This window comes from Gossypium hirsutum, chromosome A13 (genome assembly GCF_007990345.1).
Source record: "Gossypium hirsutum isolate 1008001.06 chromosome A13, Gossypium_hirsutum_v2.1, whole genome shotgun sequence".
NCBI lineage: Eukaryota > Viridiplantae > Streptophyta > Magnoliopsida > Malvales > Malvaceae > Gossypium > Gossypium hirsutum.
The window spans coordinates 68,656,714-68,675,700 of record NC_053436.1 but is presented as its reverse complement, the minus strand read 5'-3'; the positions used below and the strand labels follow the sequence as shown (position 1 = coordinate 68,675,700).

The following is an 18,987-nucleotide window of genomic DNA, read 5'->3' as shown; positions in this document are numbered from 1 at the left end:
TTCTAAGATTATCTACTCAAATAACTTAAAAATTATCCCAAAGTATAAGGAAGTTTAGCACATATTTCAACACAATGCTTCTATTGTTAAGTTTTTTCCTCCCTGCTTCTGGAACATGGCATGTGTTATGTAGTCGAAAACTCAAAAATGTTCTACTTACGGCTTTAATCCACTTTAAACCTCCTCTAGTGTAACATCTCTGACCACCAATTTTGGACCTATTAAAGACATAGATAGCCTCGTTTACTACTTCTGGCCAAAACATTTTTAGGAATGCTTTGATCATATAGCATCGATCGAACCATGCTCATGATGGTTCTATTCTACCGTTCAGCCATATTGTTCTGCTGCAGTGTATAAGTGATGGTCAATTGCCTCTTAACTTCATTGTGTTTACAGAAATTGTTGAACTTATTTGAATTAAATTCGCCTTCTCTCTCAGTGCATAGACACTTAATAAATAATCTTGTTTATTACCCAGCCATGTTTTTAAAACATTTAAAAGTATCTAAAGCCTATGACTTTTCTATCAAAAAATACACTTAAGCTTTTCTACTATAATCATCAATGAATAATAAGATGTACCTCTTATTGCTATTGGAAGTAGGATGATTAGATTGTAAAAATCTACATGAATGAGTGTCAATTTTTAAGTTGCTCTCTAATTACTTTTCTTTGAGATGGGATCACGATGTTGTTTCCCATTAATATAATCAGTACATGTGCCATTTGAGGTGGTGAGTTAAGGTAGTCCATGTACCATGCCTTTGTTTAGAAAGGTTCTCAAGCATTTGTAGCTTAGATGCTCATATCTTCTATGCCAAATATGAGTCAAGTTTTTCGCTTTTGCGTGAAAGCATTGATCAACTTGCGTTGGAGAAAAAGTATGTGACTGAGTAAGTAGAATACACATTCTATTGGTACTAATATTGGTTTGAATAATCAAACCCATCTTTAGATGAAAAATCTTGCACATTCCATTTTTTATCAACAAAAAAGCCAAGCCTCTTTCCTGCAATTGCCGTGTAACAACCCGGTTTTAGCTTAAATTGGAACAGTGGTTTCAGAACCACAAATCTGAGATTTTAAAATCATTTTAATATTATTTTATTGTTTAAAACATGTGAATATGTATGTGTGAAAATTTTGTGAGCTATTTTTATAGTTTAATAACTCAATTTGAGAAAAGGACTAAATCGCGTAAAATGCAAAAGTGGTATTCTATATGTTAAATGTGTCTATTTGCTATGGTTTATTAAGCCAAAAGTCCTTATGATTTTATTATGCCATTGATAGTGAGAATGGACATAAATGGGCTTAATTATTATAGAATTTGATAGTTTTAATTAAGGTTAAATTAGTAATTTATTTATTTGTGTTATTATTAAAAGAAAAAAAATTTGGCTTCGTTATCATCATCTTCCACCGAAAATCAAAAGCAAATTAAATATTGAAGCTCATTTAGGGTTCGACATTTGTGTGGCTTAATTGAGGTGTGTTTTGAGTTCTGTTTTTGATGATTTCTACATTTTGTGATCGTTGCTTTGAGTACAAGCTAGCCCATGCCTCAATTTTTGAATTGGTTGATGAATTTTTAAGTTTGCATTGATGATAGTTTGATGTTTTTGAGTGTTGATGATGGAAAATGAATAATTTTTGATAGATTAATATGTTTTGTTTAGTGATTTTTGGTAAAAATACAAATTGGGGATTAAATTGTGAAAAGATGAAAATGTGGGGTTAAAATTGTGAATAAATGTGAAATATGGGCTGCTAAGGGTATTATGGCAATTCGGCTAAGCATGGATTAAATTGAATTGTGTGAATTTGATGCATTTGAGAAATAGGGACTAAATTGATTAAATGTGAAAGTCTAGGGGCTAATGTGTAAAAATGCCCAAACATGTGTTGTGGACTAAATTGAAATATTATGTGATTAAATGAGTTGAATTTGTTATAATATAGAAAAGAGGAACTAGGACTTAGATCGAGGTAAGAACAAAGTACTCAACTAATCGATTAGTTTTGTCATTTTTACATCCGAGGTAAGTTCATACATGATAAACATTGTTACAGTTATGTTTTTAATGATTTAATATTGCATAAATTATATATATGAGACAATGGTTGTGTATGGCGACGAATCGATTATGGCACTTAGTGTGCGTATCGAGGTAGCTTCAGCTATATAAAGCACTTAGTGTGCGAATTGGAATAGCTTCGGCTATATATATGGCACTTAGTGTGTGAGACTAAGATAGCTTCGGCTATGAAAGGTACTTAATGTGTGAGATTATAATTGCTTCAGCTATGCTTTGGCATTTAGTGTGCGAGATATCGAGTATTAGACAGTATCACATAAATGTATGATTTTGATATGAATTTGTACAGGTATGTACATATAAAACATGAAATCCAAATAGAAAAAGTTATGAACTTATTCATAAACAATTGAGTAAATATGATAAAAGTTTGTTGGTCACCATGATTTAAATATTAATTAGTTCGAATTGATGATTTCTATATTATGAACTTTTGAGTATATTTAGTACGAACTTACTAAGCTATGAAGCTTACTGTGTGTTATTTGTTTATGTTTTATAGAGAATCAAAGCTAACTTGGACTCGGGGATCGTCAGGAAGCATCATCACACTATCGATCATTTTTTCGGTACTTTTGAAGCTTTGTATATATGGTATATGGCATGTATAAGCTAGTGTCACCTTGGTATATTTTGAGTTATGATATTAGCCGTGAGATTTGGCTTCTAAATTTTGGTGTATATGGCCATTTAAATTGGTTGAATTATATGTTTGATAAGTGATATATGTCATGTACATAATGCCTTATATGTTGGCTTGTTTTAGTATGTTTGCCATAGTTGTTGATATAGCCAAATGGTTGTTTATGCTAATGTTTTAATGCTTGGAAGATTGGCATATTGTGGTTTGATTTTGAGATGATGATATGGTAAAATTTGTGTCATGATATAGATGATAATTTGATGAGTAAATGCATTTAGTAGTTATGTGAAATTGATGATTGTGGCATATTGATTTGGCATGTTTTGGCTGCCTATATATGTGTTGAATTGATACCAATTTGGTTACTTTCTGTGCATGAAAAAAGGGTGGCAAATTGGCTTTACAAATGGCCTATTTTTGTCCATACGGGTGTGTGTCTCAGCCGTGTACGACACACGGTTAAGATACACGACCGTGTGTCCCCTAGGGTACCTTTCGAGTTAAAGTGAGTATACCCTACAAGTTTGACACGGTCTAGACACACGGGCGTGTCTACTGGCCGTGTGTGACACACGGGCTAGCACATGGGCGTGTTGCCGACCATGTGACATAAGTCAGTAACGTCTCCAGTTTTCCCACGGTCATGGCACACGAGCGTGTCCTCGATCGTGTGGTACAAGTCAATATGTATGCCCTATTTTCACACAGGCGTGTCTGGTGACGTGTGAGACACACAGCCTGTTTACACTGGCGTGTGACCCTTAAATGTTTAAAAATTTTCTAAGTTTCCAAAAGTTTGCAAATGTTATCAGTTTAGTCTCAAACCATTTCTAAGCATGTTTTAAGGTATCGTAAAACCTTATAAAGGATAGTGGGAATGATTTGATTGGATTTCGATTATGAATGCTTAAATGTATGTGAATAATGTGTATTATCCGGTAATGCCTCCTATCCTTATTCCGAAGACGGATACGGGTTAGGGGTGTTACATGCCCTATGCTCAAAAGATTATTTCTTAATTCATGAACATAGTATATCTCAATAACAACATGACTGACTCTATTTAGCAATAGTTTCCAACTTTGTTTTCCCATCACATTCATCTTTGTATTATTCTCGAGTTTCACCGAATGTTGAAATCCTTCATCAAGTTAACTAAACATAGCTTGATCACCACACATGTGATTAGAGCCACCCAAATTAAGAAACTATATATCTTCCTTTCTAACCCCAATCGACTCCACATAAACCATTAGAAACAACTCATCTTCCTTACCAAATTCTACATAGTTTTCTTCTTTATTCTCAGGGCACTCATATTGAAAATGTCCAAGTTTATGACATTTGTCACATTCCACCATTGTTTTCTTGAAACTTTTTCGACCTTTCCCTTTTCCTGTTCTATAGGCACTATGACCACGACCTCTTCCTCCATCATTTGTCACTTTCAAAACCTGCTCACTCCATAATGCCTTTGAAAATTTTGTTCATGTACTATTAATGAGCTTTGTAATTCATCAATTGTAAGAGCATCAATGTCTTGTGATTCCTCAATAGAACAAACAATGTAGTTAAACTTCTTAATTAAAGAGCGTATAGTTTTTTCTACCACTTTAAGATCCTACGTATCTTCTCCGTAAGATCGCATCTTGTTTGCCACTGTCATGACCCTTGAGAAGTACTTTGTCACTCATTCACCATTCCTCATCTCAAGCATTTCAAATTCTGTGTAGAGAGTTTAAAGATTAAATCTTTTGACCCTTGCGTTTCTTTCATATTTTTTTGGTAGTATTCTTGTTAACTGTGTGATCGATAGCCTAAAATAGATAGCTCTTCACTTTCAAATCTTTGAGCTTTGTCGCATCATTCTTCTTTCATTGTGCATCTGATTAAGGTGTTTCTCTTGCTGGTTCAACATAGCTAAGAACCACCAACTCTCAATATTCCTTAGAACATAGAAAATTTCCCCTTAGCATGCTCCAATTATCATAGTGATCATTAAAGCGAGGAATAGTTGGTTGTATGAAGTTGTCAGAATTCATCTTTTGAGTCATCTTTTATGCTGCTGCTAGAATTTCTCAAGCCTAGTGGGGTTCCGATACCAAACTGTTGGGAACTTTTATCTGATATGAGACTTAATAACACAAGTAAACAACAAGCTAGATTTTAAATGACTTGAGTTTTATTGATGATGACCCCGGCTTATGTAGCCATACAATAAAATTTTAACAGAGAATAAAAATTGCACATTCAAATCAAATCAAATATAAGAGATAACAATAACATAGAATAATTCAAATATCAATATCCCTAAACAATTGGAACTTATTCTAACAATAAAAAGATGCAAAAAAAACTCCTTCAATCTTCTCTCTCAATAAAAAAAAATCAATCTAAGACCTCACACTTTTTACTACTTTAATTTTACCATTTCAACTAAGTCATATTTAATTTTTACTTTAATTTTTATAAATTTATATAATATTTTTATCACATCTTGTTTGTAATAAAATCTAATATTAATAGTATGTTGAGGATGAAATTTTAATGAATTTCTAATTTATTTGTTTAATTTTGTATATTTCCAATTTTCATTCCTTTATTGGTGCAAAGATTCATGAATGAATGATTACTTGAAAATTTTAAAAGTCAATCTTTTGTATTTGCTAATTTTTTCATTTTCAATTTTAGCAGACGGTGGGATGAAAAAGGATTGAATGAAAGGTGAGGTTAGATAAACTCATATCTTCTCTTTATTAAAACGCGTAATTTTTTCAAAGTTATAATGTTACGTGTGATTAATTTCTTTTTAATAAGTCAAATAAAACTTGAACCTTGAATGAATTGAGGTTCACGCGTAGGTTCTTCAGTAGTGTCTTCAATGATTGTAAGAGTCTCTTTCAAGGTGTACTCACAACTCACGTTTATATATATTCTTTTAATTTAATTTTTAATTTTTTAAAATAAGTTAAATTAATTTTTTTAAATAAAAATACATATCAAAACATTAAAATTTTTAAATATGAAAGCTCATATGACAATCCATGTGTTTTTCATATTATTTTTTAAAAAATTTATAAATTTTAAATTATTTGTTGACATAACATATAAAATAAATAATGTCATATCGGCATAAAGTACATATAAATTGCTACATCAACATCATTAAAAATTAATGATTTAATCACCATTTACATTAAAGAAAAACCATTTAACGCTTTTTGAAATATTAAATTTAGTTAAATTAAACATCATGTTCATAATGTGAAGGTATTGTATCTTTTAATATCACTGAATATTCGAAACACTGTCAAAGTTTATCCCTAAAGTTTAATATTGATTCTCAAAAATAATTTTGGGGTCAAAAATATTTTTAAAACCATAAGCAATGTTAAATAAACAACTTTTGGAGTCAAAAGTACTTTTAAAAAATATTTTTGAATCCAAAAGCAAAATTATTTTTTTTCTAGCTCCTACTTTTGGCAAAAGCACTTTTAGGAACAAAAGACAATTTTAACATTTATAAATTATTTTATATAATATTTATATTCGGTATGTAATTATTTTTTTATTGAAATTTATTTTAAATATATAATATTATATATTTAAATTTTTATTGGTTATATTTTAATATTTAAAATATAGTTTATATATTTTAATTTTAATTTTATAAATAATTAATATTAATTGCTTAAAATATTTAAAATTTATATTTCATATATTAAAATATTAACAAAAAATTATAATAAATTATTTTTTATATTATTACTAAAATATTATAATATTAACTAATTTGAATATTATTTAAATGCATATTTGTTACTTTATAACACCATATCTAAAATGAACATTTTATTTCTTAAAGGTGCTTTTTGACAGTAATACTAACTACTTAAATCTTAAATAAAATTTTTCAAAAGTACTTTCCAAAATAACTTTTCCACGGTATTTTTTAAAAGCATTTATTAAAAGTAATTGCCGAAACCATTTTTTTGAAAAACAGGGATCGACTTTATATTTTGAAAAGAAAACGAAAATTGAGAGTCGCCACCAATCTTTTTTGTTTTGATGTGATCGGATCACCAAGAAGTTTGGTCATTTTAATTTACTAAAACAACGATTTTGGTTTACGAAATTTGAGAAAATGGGTTCGGGAGTCGGTTACGTACGAGGAAGAATTAACACCTTCATAACACTCAAAATTGGTACCTAATTGATCAATTAATGTCTTAATGTCGAAATTTAAAAACTCGAAAAGAATTTAGAATATGATCCCTTTTTTGTTGATCTATACGAAGAATTTGCTTGAGTAAATCGAAATGGATTCTAAATACCTTCTTGTCCCGAAGTAATAAAATGCCACAGCCAGTGCGTTAGGACACAACATTTCAGACCCTCAAGAATAAGTTGGCCTTTTGATTTTCAAAACTCACGTGTTTTAATTTTAACAGGTTATTCGGTCATTTGGATCAAACGAGAAAATCGAAACCCAGCACGTAGGGCACGTTTTCTCGAAATTTCCAAACACAAAATATTACCTTATTTTTTTGGAGAAAAATGTGGACGGAATTTTAAAGGGATGTTTGATTATTTGGATAAACAGAAAATCGAAACCCAACACATTAGGACACGATTTCCCAAATTCCCAAACATCAATCATCGCTTTTGTTTTAAAGTTTAGAAAACACGGATGGGATTTTAAAGAGAAATTTGATTATTTAAATAAACGAAAGATCGAAACCCAACACGTTGGGGCACGATCCCTCGAATTTCTAAACATCAAACATCGCCTTTGTTTTATAAAGTCGACTCGAAATACATTAATTTGACTTGAAATAAAGTGGAATAATTAATTTTGGACTAATAAGTTAAGAATTATAATGTGACACTTGTGAATGAAAGGCGAAATTATAAACATAGAACAATATATATGGATAACTAACTCTATTAATGAATGAAAATAATATAAAAAAATAAATAAATAAAACAAATTAACATACACAATAGCAATGAGTTCGCATCTAAATGATAATCAAAATAATGAAAACTAAAAAATAGCTAATTAAATAAACAAATCAGAATAAAACTATAACAAGTTGTCAAACATAGATAGATAAAATTAAGATAGCAACACAAAAGACTAATGGACAATATGAAATAATAATATATGAAATAATAATATATTAAATAATATGAAGACAAAAAAACATATATAACATACAAAACAATATGGAAACTAAGAGCCAATATTATACAAAACGATTTAAAAACTATATAAGAAAAAAAAAGAATAACACATGCTAGAATTTGAAATAATTTATATGTATAAAATAAAAACTAATAATATACGAAAGATTATTAAAATAGATGCTATAAAAGAGGGAGTTTGGATCAAATACTGTACAAAATATTTTAAAAACAAAACATGTTTATTTACGGTTGATAATATACATACAATGAGGAACAAGATTAACATAAATAATATGTAAATGGTGACAACAATATATGAAATAGTCTTAAATAACAAAGATATATAATAAAATACGTTTTTAAGGGATATATTATATACATAACAAACTTGAAAGATATATATATATAAAATAGTTTAAGATAAATAAAAAATATTGAAAGTAAATAATACGTAAAATAGTTTAAAATAACTAATATATATACAAATTTAAAATGAGTAATAGTTTAAAATGATTTAAAATACATAATATGTAAAAAACTTAAAGTAAATAATAATAGAATAGTTTAAAATAAGTAATATAAACAAAACTTAAAATATATAATAATGATAAAACAGTTTTATTTTAAAAAATGAATAAACAAGATAGATTAAGGACTAAAATGCAACTTAGCCGAACTTTTTAGGGTAAATTTAAAATAAAAGGAAATCAAAGCAAATTTAAGGAGTAAAATAGCAAACGCGCAAAGGTGCAGGGACTGAAGAGGAAATTATTCCCAGCACTCATGCGTACGGTTCCACACAGGACCAAAATAGGACACGCGCAAAAACCATGGGGTCAAATTGAAAACGCAAAAGAAAGAGCAAAAGGGGCGAATTGAAAGCAAGTAGCAAAGTGGAAGGACCCGCAGCGCAAATAACCCATTTTCTGAAAACACGCGGATCCTTCGCGGGTATGGGTCGGGTCGGACGGGCATTAGTAAAACAACGCCGTTTTGGCCCTTAGATAGCCAAGGTGAAACGACGCCGTTTCACACATGCTATATAAGCCTAAAATTTTTTTGAACTTTCATTTTAACCCTCTCTTTCCAAAAAAATAAAAAATTTTGCTCTCCTCTCTTCTCTCTCAACCCCATGTCCGGCCATGGACCGATCACCGGACTGCCGCGGCGGCCGCCGTCCGCGGTGGCCGGAGAAACCCAAAAGTTCCCCTTTTCGAGCCCGTTGCGCGTAGAGCAAGGACCTGAGGCCAAAACCCCGAAAACTTGGCCAAACTCTGGCGAAGCAACAAAGAAACACCCGGTTTCTTCTCCTTTTCTATTAAAATCGATGTTATATGGTTTTTTCTATTCGCACTACCTGTACCAATCAAAATCTTTATTTTCCCTTCTCTTGTACAGTTCAAGTTTTTCATGAAACAACTTTGAACATTGCAAATTTGCAAAACAAAATTCAAACAATTTGTTTCTCTAATCTCTAACATTGATTTTTAGATCGGCTTGGATCTAAGGTATGTTATTCTACTCGTCAATGAGTATTGATTCACCGTACCGATCGTCAAATCGTCGCTTGGAGCTCGTTGTTAGAACTTTAAAAAGAAAAGTTTATAACCTAGTGATTTAAATAAAAATTTTTGAATAATTCGATGACCAAATTATAACTCTTTTTAATTAAGTGAAGAAAATAAAAACTTACCCATAATTTAATAACTAATGATATAGTTTACCCTAACAAAATAAGGTCATTGAGTAAAATTATTAAATTTGTTCCTTTAAACTATTTCCCCTATTTATTTCATTTACATCAAATTCCAAAATAAAATACTTAATGTTTTAAAAATATAAATTTAGAAACAATTATTATTTTTTCTGTAAAAAACTGATAGTAGTTTAGAATGTAGGTAGTAATAATATTTTATTATGTAGAAAATTTTAATAATAACGTTGCAAAGATATAATTTTTATACATTAATTTATCTTATAAATATATAAATTTATGCAAAATTGCTTTGTAAAACAATATGAAAGACTGTCTCACTAAAAGGTGTATCTCTATAAAAAGATATATTATGGAAAGATACACCTATTTTATGTAAAAAAAAACTTTTTTATTAGCCATTTTTATTGTTTTATTTGAAATATTAAGGGTTTTTATTATACGTTAAATGCATATAAAAATTTTTAAGGAAAATATTTTACACGCCTAAAAAATCGCTATATTTTAGTAATATGATTCTATTTTCTTTATTTATATTTTTTAATAATTTATTTTTCTAATAATAATATCCCGATTAAATATTTAAATTTAATTTTTTATTTATTCATAATCTTTAAGGTGGAACATACAAGGTTGCTTTATTTTTCTGAGGAAATAAAAAATAAAAAAAATTCCAGGGTGGCCACAAAGGAAATGATGTGGGTAAAGGAACGACCTTTTATCCAAAGCATATCTGAAACTTCTTTTTATTTTTGCAAAATTGTAGGTATGATGCTACGTGTCTTAAAATTCACTGATCACGTGCATCTCCAGACCACCATAAAAACCGGCCAACACAATGAAATTTTTTTTAAAGAAAACCTTATCCAATACGTTTTCAATTTTTCCATCAAATACAAAATTATCCGACAAAAAAACATCTTTGACCGTTAGATTCACACCATGACAAAACCCGATCAACGGTTGAAGTCAATCCTTAGACCTTAAAATAACCAACAAAAACTGGCAAAGCAAATCCTACACAGAAAAGGGTGAAAGAGAAAAAGGAAATCACTTTTGCTTTAAACTTCAAAGACACTGCAAAAGAAACTCTCCTCTGTTTTTGTTGTATTTTAATTTTGATTGTGAGATTATAGCAAAGGGTTCAGTTTTCAATCTGCGTTTTTTTTTAGTGTCGTTGTGAGAAAAAAAAAAAACTAGTTATGGCTGAAGTTTTGGGGAAGGGAAATCTGTTTACGACTTGTAACTATAGTCAGACGAAGAATCTAGAAGGTGGAACTTGTTTGGTTCCTAAGAAAATTTCTGGGTTTTCTTTAGAAAGGAACGGTTTTTCTTCTTTAAAGGTTAAATCTCAGGCTTTAAGAAGTGATTTTAATGGGCAAAGAATGGTTTTTTTGGAGAAGAAAAGTATGAACAGGCGAAGGTTTTGTCAAGTTCCCATCAAAGCACAGGTTTGATTTAATCAACTTTACATCTTGTTAATTTCAATTTCTGGATCTTTGCTTCTTTTTGTCCTTATTTTTGTGGAAAAGCGTGGGTATATTTTTATTTGTTTAGTTGTGTCAATTTATTTTATGATTAATTTTTATTTAATTTTGAATTTCTTGATAATTTACTTTTTTTCTTTTCTATTATTAGCTTTCTACAGTTAGTTCTTTGCTCAGTTTTTACATACCAAAGATCAAAAATCTTTAAATAGAAATCGCCTTATATATGTGTAAAAATTTTGATTTTTTTCCCTTTAACACAAAGATTAAACAAGAAATTTTACTCTTTCTTTCTTCTTTTGTTTGAAAATCTGTAGTAGTATTATGATTTAAATTCTTTTTGTCCCCATAAGCTGATCTGTACATAGATCAATCAAGAAATACTAATTGGTTTCACTTTTTTTTTTCTGGGTTTGTTTAATGGAATCAGATGCAAAGTGGTCTTATTGGTCGAATTCAGAAATGGTGGGAGAAAGGGCTTCAACCAAATATGAAAGAAGTTGCATCTGCACAAGACCTAGTAGACTCTCTTCTGAATGCTGGTGATAAGCTTGTTGTGGTAGATTTCTTCTCCCCTGGTTGTGGTGGTTGCAAGGCTCTTCATCCCAAGGTATATATATGTATAGCTCTGTATCTAGATTTTGTTTTTGGGGTTTTATGTATTTTGATTGATTGTGGATTTGGCAGATTTGCCAATTTGCAGAGATGAATCCAGATGTGCAGTTTCTTCAGGTTAATTACGAGGAGCACAAGTCAATGTGCTATAGCCTTAATGTCCATGTGCTGCCTTTCTTCCGGTTCTATCGAGGTGCGCAGGGGCGTGTATGCAGCTTTAGTTGTACCAATGCCACGGTTAGTCCTGAATCCTTCCTTTTAGATGCTAATTTCATTAGATATGGCTCCTAGTTCTTTTATTATTGTTTTCTAATGATGAGTGTTCTAAATTACAATGGCAAATTCTATAGATCAAAAAATTCAGAGATGCATTAGCCAAACACACACCTGATCGGTGCAGCCTCAGCACGACAAAAGGGCTCGAGGAGAAGGAGCTTTTGGCATTATCTGCGAACAAAGACCTTTCCTTCAACTACACACCAATTCCCACACATGGAGAGATTCTTATATGGAAACAAGTTCCATCTGATTCAACGAGAAAGCTCCCGCTTTCAGTCCCGACAACATCCGCAAAACAAAGGGACAGTGAGGAGAAAACCTTGGTTGGTGTCGGAAGATGATGTAGTTAGGTTTTCTGCCATTTCCATTGCCCAGTGTACATTCTTACAGTATAATTGGAGTTGCAGGGCAGTTTGGGTTTATTTTTTGGATCCTAGCCCTGCATGATTCAAGGGTAAGTTTGAAGACCAAAACTAGTGTGTATATTTTTGAGGTTGTCATTTTAATGTTCAAGGGAAAACCCCCTTTGTGAATGTAAAAACCTTGTTCTTTTGGTGTTGAAAACTAGATTACGAGTATTTGTACTTTTTGGGGGGTAATACGAGTATTTGTATTCGATATTTGGTATTAATGATGTTTTTTTGTTGCCTTTTTGTTTTACTTTGTACATATATTGAATTTTGTTCACACACTTTGTATCATTGGTATGAAAAATGACAAAATCTGATATCCAGCTTTCATGGTGAAGTAGAGTTAACGAATTTAATTTGATGAGTTTTATAATTTATTCTCATTTGTCTGCATTTAACAATTATGAGTTTATTAAATTATTAATAAATTTACGATTTTATCACTCAAACATGAAAAAGTTAATTTACTAAACTACTTGAAATTTTTTTTATTTAATTCTTTGAATTGTTAAGTTTTTTTTCTTTGTAAAGTTTAATTAACGAGCTTCAAGAAATAATTTGACGATAACATTACATGTGACGCCTTAAACTCGGTCGGGACGATCCGAACTAAATTTTGAACGTCACATTAATCATCAAAGTGACTCTCCATTTAAAACATTACAAACCACATTAACAAATTATGTACACCACAAATTTGTTGAATATTTTATATAAGAAATTAGACCTAAGTGTATATTTTTCTAAATTAATCATTTGCTTCATACAATGAGAAGGTATAAGGCATACTTTAATACTCGACAGTCTCCCTTAGCTACAAAAATTTATTAGTTCATTTAATTATCATCACATTAAACAAGTACTTAAACCATCTAGATTAACAACCAAGCAAGCAATTATAACATTCAAAAATCTCAAAGTTAAACAGTCTATAATTCGTTTACAACCTGTTGAAAATTTTATTTAGAGTGTGCGTTGAGCTTTTAAACTCCGAAGTAAAATGTTGAAAAACATGTGTTAGATCTGAATTGACCTAACGATCAATATTGGAGATTGGAGAAGAAAATTGTTTAGATTTTGATTTACAAATTCGTGATGTTCAAAATTGTTTCATGAAAAACGAAATTAAACTATAGAAAAGAAAGAAAAAAAATGTTTCTAATTGATGCGGGTGGTGCAAATGGAGAAGATCATATAACAATAATTTTAATAAATAATAAATTAAATGAAAATTTTTAAATAATTCAATAATTTTTTATAACTTTTTAAAATTGAGTGATCAAGACATAAATTTACTAATAATTTAATAACTTAAGTGTAGTTTATCATCTTATAAGTATCCCAGGTTAATATTTGTAGTTGTGGATGATCTACAACTCATGGAAGCTTCAAAAATTGTCTACTTGGACAGTGAACTCTTTTCTCGGTACATGGACAGTTAACTGGACATCATCAACCGCTGGTTTGAAAGATTTGCAGGATGACAATGCCACAAACCCTGGAGAGAGTAGAACATGTTCAGGTCATTAGTTTATAATAGAATTGACCAAATTTGCATTTTTAAATTTTTCTTGTGTTGATTAACCATGTAAAATCTTTACCTTACCTGTTTAAGTAAAGATAATTATATTCTTTTCCACATATTTTTTCAATACTAACAGTAAAATAACCCTAAAACTTGGTGGAATTTTGATAAAATTGAGACATAATTCCAATGTTTTCTGATAATATTATCTTTACAAGTTATTAGCAAGAAAAGCTTAGCATGAATTTTGGATGAATAGGAGGAAGACAGATGGCAAAGAAATAGAGGAGTTTTAAAAGGAAATGTTGGATAAGGTTGCTTGTGTGTTAAATTCATCAACGTGGCCAACCTTGGGATTGATTGTAGACAGAATGTGGGGCATTCTGACAACCCAATCCACTATAGAAAATTTTCAAAATCTGAAAGCTCCCATTATTTCCTCCCAAGTGTCCAACATGTTTCATAACTTTGAAAGTAACTCCTTCCGTTCAATGTTTCCTCCATTTCTTTTTCTTTTTCTTTTAATTTTCAAACCCAATCTCTAACGCTCCGTTTGTTTGCTAATAAAATATTTTCTAAAAAATAATTTCTGGAAAATAATTTATTTTTCTAAAAATAATTTATTTTTTTGGTGTTTGGATGAATCTGTGTAAAATATTTTTTGTTGTTTGACAAATTTCTTGAAAATATTTTCCGAAAAAACTATTTTTACATATATTAATAAATTTATATATATTAATAAATTTATATTTTAAATTATTTTTACATATATTGCAATGATTTATTTATAATAAATAAATCAAATTAAATATATAATAATACTCAATTATTCTATTGCTCATTCTTCATCTGGGTTTATTACATTGTTACTCTAGATTTAGATAGAGCTTCATACTTCATCCAGATAAATTGCTCAAAAACTTCAACAAACGTAAATTTATAAAGAGGAACAGAAAATCAGAAAGAAAACCATTTGTTTGACTATATAGAGCTAATAACTTATGCGTGAACTCGAATGTTGGATCACATAAACAACATTTTGCAAGAGAACAGAAAAGATACATGACAAATGCATTTAAATGGGAGCATGCATACCCATGTTACGCCAGTGCATGAAAACTTACCTAAACAATGCCCAGAACATTAATAAGCTTACACCTTGTAGAGGAAACAACAAATGCAAAGAAAGATTATAGCACTATAATGGAATTTTCTCCACCAATGAAGATGGCTATTTCAAGCAAACAAATGGCTCTGAGTTTTAATTGATTTGTGCATTCATGAAGCTAAGAAGAAGAGCACATATGAGTTTCTTGATGGACATTTTATAACTTTCAATAATTAAGTGATCAAAAAGATAATTTACTAATAATTGAATGATATTTTTTAAACTTTGTATAGTTAAGTAACCAAAAGGGAAAAAAAAAGCCATTGTTAAGTGGCCTCTACTATAATTTACCCAAAGATATATAAATACACTTGCAGCAATATTTCTTATTTCAATTTTTGAAAAAGTTAAACTTTTAATTAAATTAATATTCGATTAAAGTAACATTTTTAACTTCAAAATGTTCTAATTTTTACCAGCAATCTTGGTTGTTCTTTCCTAAAGGAAAAAAAAAAGAAGAAAAGAAACCTAAGCAAAAATAAGTTACACGTAGTGTTGTTGTAAGTCAAATTTTACAGGCTATTCTCTGCCATTTATCATCCACCCCCCATTATAAGTATACAAGCTGTGTACATTAATGCATAGAAGTTAAAACCTCCAAAACATTAAGTTCTTGTCTCTGCCACATTATTACAAGTATTTGCATGTTTAGAACATAAATTAAGGCTGAAAGCTAATGGTTCTTAGAGCTGTAAGACTGATTTAATGAAGAATATACACTTCACTAACAATGGGTTGAGCATAAATTCAACCGCAGATAAATTTTAGCTACTTCTTTCAGTAATCGACTCTTCTCTAGTTCTCTAGTTTCATTTTAGCTACTTCTTTCAGTAATACACTGGAGGATACAAGGAAGTAGAAATGAGAGCCGTGATCCCAGCATAGTCTAGCCTGAGCATGATATATGATAGGCGCTCAGAGGGGCAAGAAAGAAGGTGGCATGTGTTGCTAGCCAGCAAGCAGAACATTGCACCACCCAAGAAGGCAAAGAAAGGCCACCGTGTTATTGGTCTCACCATCAGGGGTGCTATTATGTTTGCCACTTCCTCCTTCACACTTTGCTGCAATTAGAAAGAATAAAATGTATTAGTTACATGAAGCTCCTACATGCATAGTGCAACCATTGGTATTAAAAGAATAGGTATCACTACGTCATAGAAAACCACTGTAATAAGACAATGAAACAAAATAAAAAGAAGAAATCAAAGAATTAGAATAAAATATCTGATTGATTCTTTTCATTCACAAAAAACCACTTTTCTGATAGAGCTAAGGGCTGCTTATATAGTGAAGCTTAAGCCTTCTCAACTGCTCATACCAGCTTTACAACCTCTTTAACCCTGCAACTAACAGTAACTAACAATATTACTGCTATCACCACTTAACTTTCCAAAATTATTAAGGATAACAATTTCCAAGGAGACAAGATAAGACATGAAATGTTCATGCATACACATTTATCTTAAAACTGTATCCACTATGGATCCATAAGGTTAAAACTGGCAGCTGCAAAAAATGTTACAGGATTCAAGCACCGCTACCCTCTCATTTTTCAGACTCTGAAGTGTACTCCCAGTAAGATCCTATTAACATGAATATACTAAAAGAAACTTTTGACCTATCACAATCGTGGCAGTTGATTTCCCATTGCAAGGACGCTAGCAAAATAAACTACATACTTCGTATTTAAAGTTCCACATATTGTGTTCAAAACATTGTAAGTTAAAGAGAAAAAAATTTGCAAGACAGACATGTACCATATTGGTTGTTATATGCTTAAAGAAGATTTCCCTGGATAACAATACTAGGCTTTCCATGGTTTTTGCTTATAAGAGAAGCCTTTATTGAATCATGTCAACACAGTAGATATCAACTTTATAACTTAGCACCTATGGCTATAATCATAAGCCTTCAATTGTTTATAAAGATTCTTGAGTAAAAATTTTCAGTCTTTATGGATTCTCTGCCTCAAAAACAAGATTCAGTGTTGTCAGGGCATGCACCTAGGCACACTTGAGCTGTGCGCCTTAGCACTAGACAACAGAAGTGCCTCAAACCCTTCCAGGCAATGCCTATTGAACCAGGCACACACCTTTTTTGCAAGGCAAGAGGAATAAAAAGCATCCGCCTTATATAAGTTCTCTTTAATTTAATTTAATTTTCACTTTTTTCATTAGATATACCTTTACTAATAAGAAAAGGGTTAGTATTAAACTCTATCCTTATCAAAATTCGTGTATTAAACAATAGACATGAACCATAAGTAAATCATGTATATTGACCAATAAAAGAATTGCATGTTCTGTAGATATAGATCACACTTTAGAGTTTATTATATATCTTATGCTATATATATAGACACAGAAAAACGCACAGATATACATATTTCATTTCACTTCACTCAAGCTACTGCGTTTTTTTTACACCTTGCACCTGAGGCTATAAGGGACAAGAGTAGCCCCTTCCCCAGTAAGGCAGCAATCCAACTATTCCTTTCTTACCTGGAGGCTTTTCTTATTCTAAAATTAATGATATTCACTAACCCATAAAATCCAGAGTCCTCTATTACAGAATAATTTAAGGCTTTCTTCATTTCTTTAATTCACCACCAGAAATCCAATTAATGGAATATCAGAAACCTAAAACCTTTCTCTACTGCTCGCAGAAACTTAAACATGTATTTCACGAAATTTGGCTCAAACATAAACCCAACATAAAAATCTGAAATGATATTTGTAGCGACAGAAGCTATAATTGACATACTTGCATATTATCTTTATAGTGTTCAAGTATCAAAACTGATATGAAGTACAGTCAACTTCAAAGAAGATAGAGGCAACCATTTCCTAACATTGATGAAAAAAACCACACCAAAACCTTGAATCGACAGAATTTACCCAAACCCAGAAAAAGAGCTTTAAAAAGAACAAGAAGAAAATGTGGACAAGTAAAGAACAAGAAAAAAAAAGCTTTAAAAAGAAGATGCCATACCTTAAGTCAAGACCTTGCGAGAAGGAATGAGATTTGCCTGAGAAAGAGAGAAAGAGAGGAATGAGATTGGCCTTTGCCTGAGAAAGAGAGAAAGGGAGGAATGAGATTTGCAGAAAGAGAGAGAGAGAGAAAGAAGATGAAGAACGGAAGGAAGGGAGAAGGACTTTTACCTGGACAAGAAGGAGATGGAAAATGTCTTACACAAAAAAAATCCGTAAGACATTTTCCCAAAAACGAATGAGATTTTACCCGTGTATTGGAAAATATTTTCCAACTGTAAAATGTTTTCTTGCAACCAAACACCATAAAAGCAGGAAAATGTTTTCTGGAAAACCAGATCCTTGCAAACAAACAGAGCCTAACGGTACGTTTGGTTCACTGTAATGGAATAGGGCTGTAATTGAATAGAGCTGTAATGGAATAGAGCTGTAATCAGTAATTCAACTGTTTGGTTAAATGGAATGGAATAGAGCTGTAATAGAATTCTTATGTTTGGTTGAATGGAATGATGTAGTAATAGCATAAGAAAAAAGGCTAAAATGACCAAAGTACCCTTAACAGAATTTTTGTTAGTAGATGATTATTGTTATTAAATTTTAATAAGATTATTGATACATATATTTTAATAAAAATAAAAATAAATAATTTAATCATATTTTAATATAATTATTAAATATAATTTAATAAAATAATATATATTTTAATAACATTATTAATATAATTATTAATAATATTTAATAATAATTTTAATATAAAATTATTATTAAGAACATTTCAATGCCTAATATATTTGTTTTAATCTAGCCTTTCACCTGTTGTCTTAAGTTACAATTGCCAATATAAAAAAATGAGTTTAGCATATC

The 18,987-nt window shown here is 30.5% G+C and overlaps 1 protein-coding gene and 1 long non-coding RNA gene across 2 annotated transcripts; one reads left to right on the top strand and one right to left on the bottom strand.

Annotated features, from left to right (window-relative positions):
• Positions 1-10,680: 10,680 nt before the first annotated feature.
• On the top strand, positions 10,681-12,626 carry LOC107894997 (thioredoxin-like 1-1, chloroplastic). The gene is made up of 4 exons (NM_001326831.2): positions 10,681-11,100; positions 11,567-11,746; positions 11,824-11,988; positions 12,102-12,626. The coding sequence occupies exons 1-4, from the start codon at positions 10,852-10,854 to the stop codon at positions 12,369-12,371; spliced, it is 864 nt and encodes a 287-aa protein (NP_001313760.1). The 5' UTR covers positions 10,681-10,851; the 3' UTR covers positions 12,372-12,626.
• Positions 12,627-15,628: 3,002 nt separating this feature from the next.
• Positions 15,629-18,484, bottom strand: LOC107894998 (uncharacterized). Its single transcript, XR_001683342.2, has 2 exons — positions 18,125-18,484; positions 15,629-16,194 (listed from the first exon to the last, which is right to left on the bottom strand). It is a non-coding gene; the product is annotated as an uncharacterized lncRNA (long non-coding RNA).
• Between the last annotated feature and the right edge of the window lie 503 nt (positions 18,485-18,987).

What these genes read in the sequence shown, in the direction of transcription:
- LOC107894997 (NM_001326831.2), top strand. Translation starts at nt 10,852, where the DNA reads ATGGCTGAAGTTTTGGGGAAGGGAAATCTGTTTACGACTTGTAACTAT. An exon ending in GCAAGGCTCTTCATCCCAAG is followed by an intron (nt 11,747 to 11,823) that starts GTATATATATGT and finishes TGGATTTGGCAG; the next exon opens with ATTTGCCAATTTGCAGAGAT. An exon ending in TTAGTTGTACCAATGCCACG is followed by an intron (nt 11,989 to 12,101) that starts GTTAGTCCTGAA and finishes CAAATTCTATAG; the next exon opens with ATCAAAAAATTCAGAGATGC.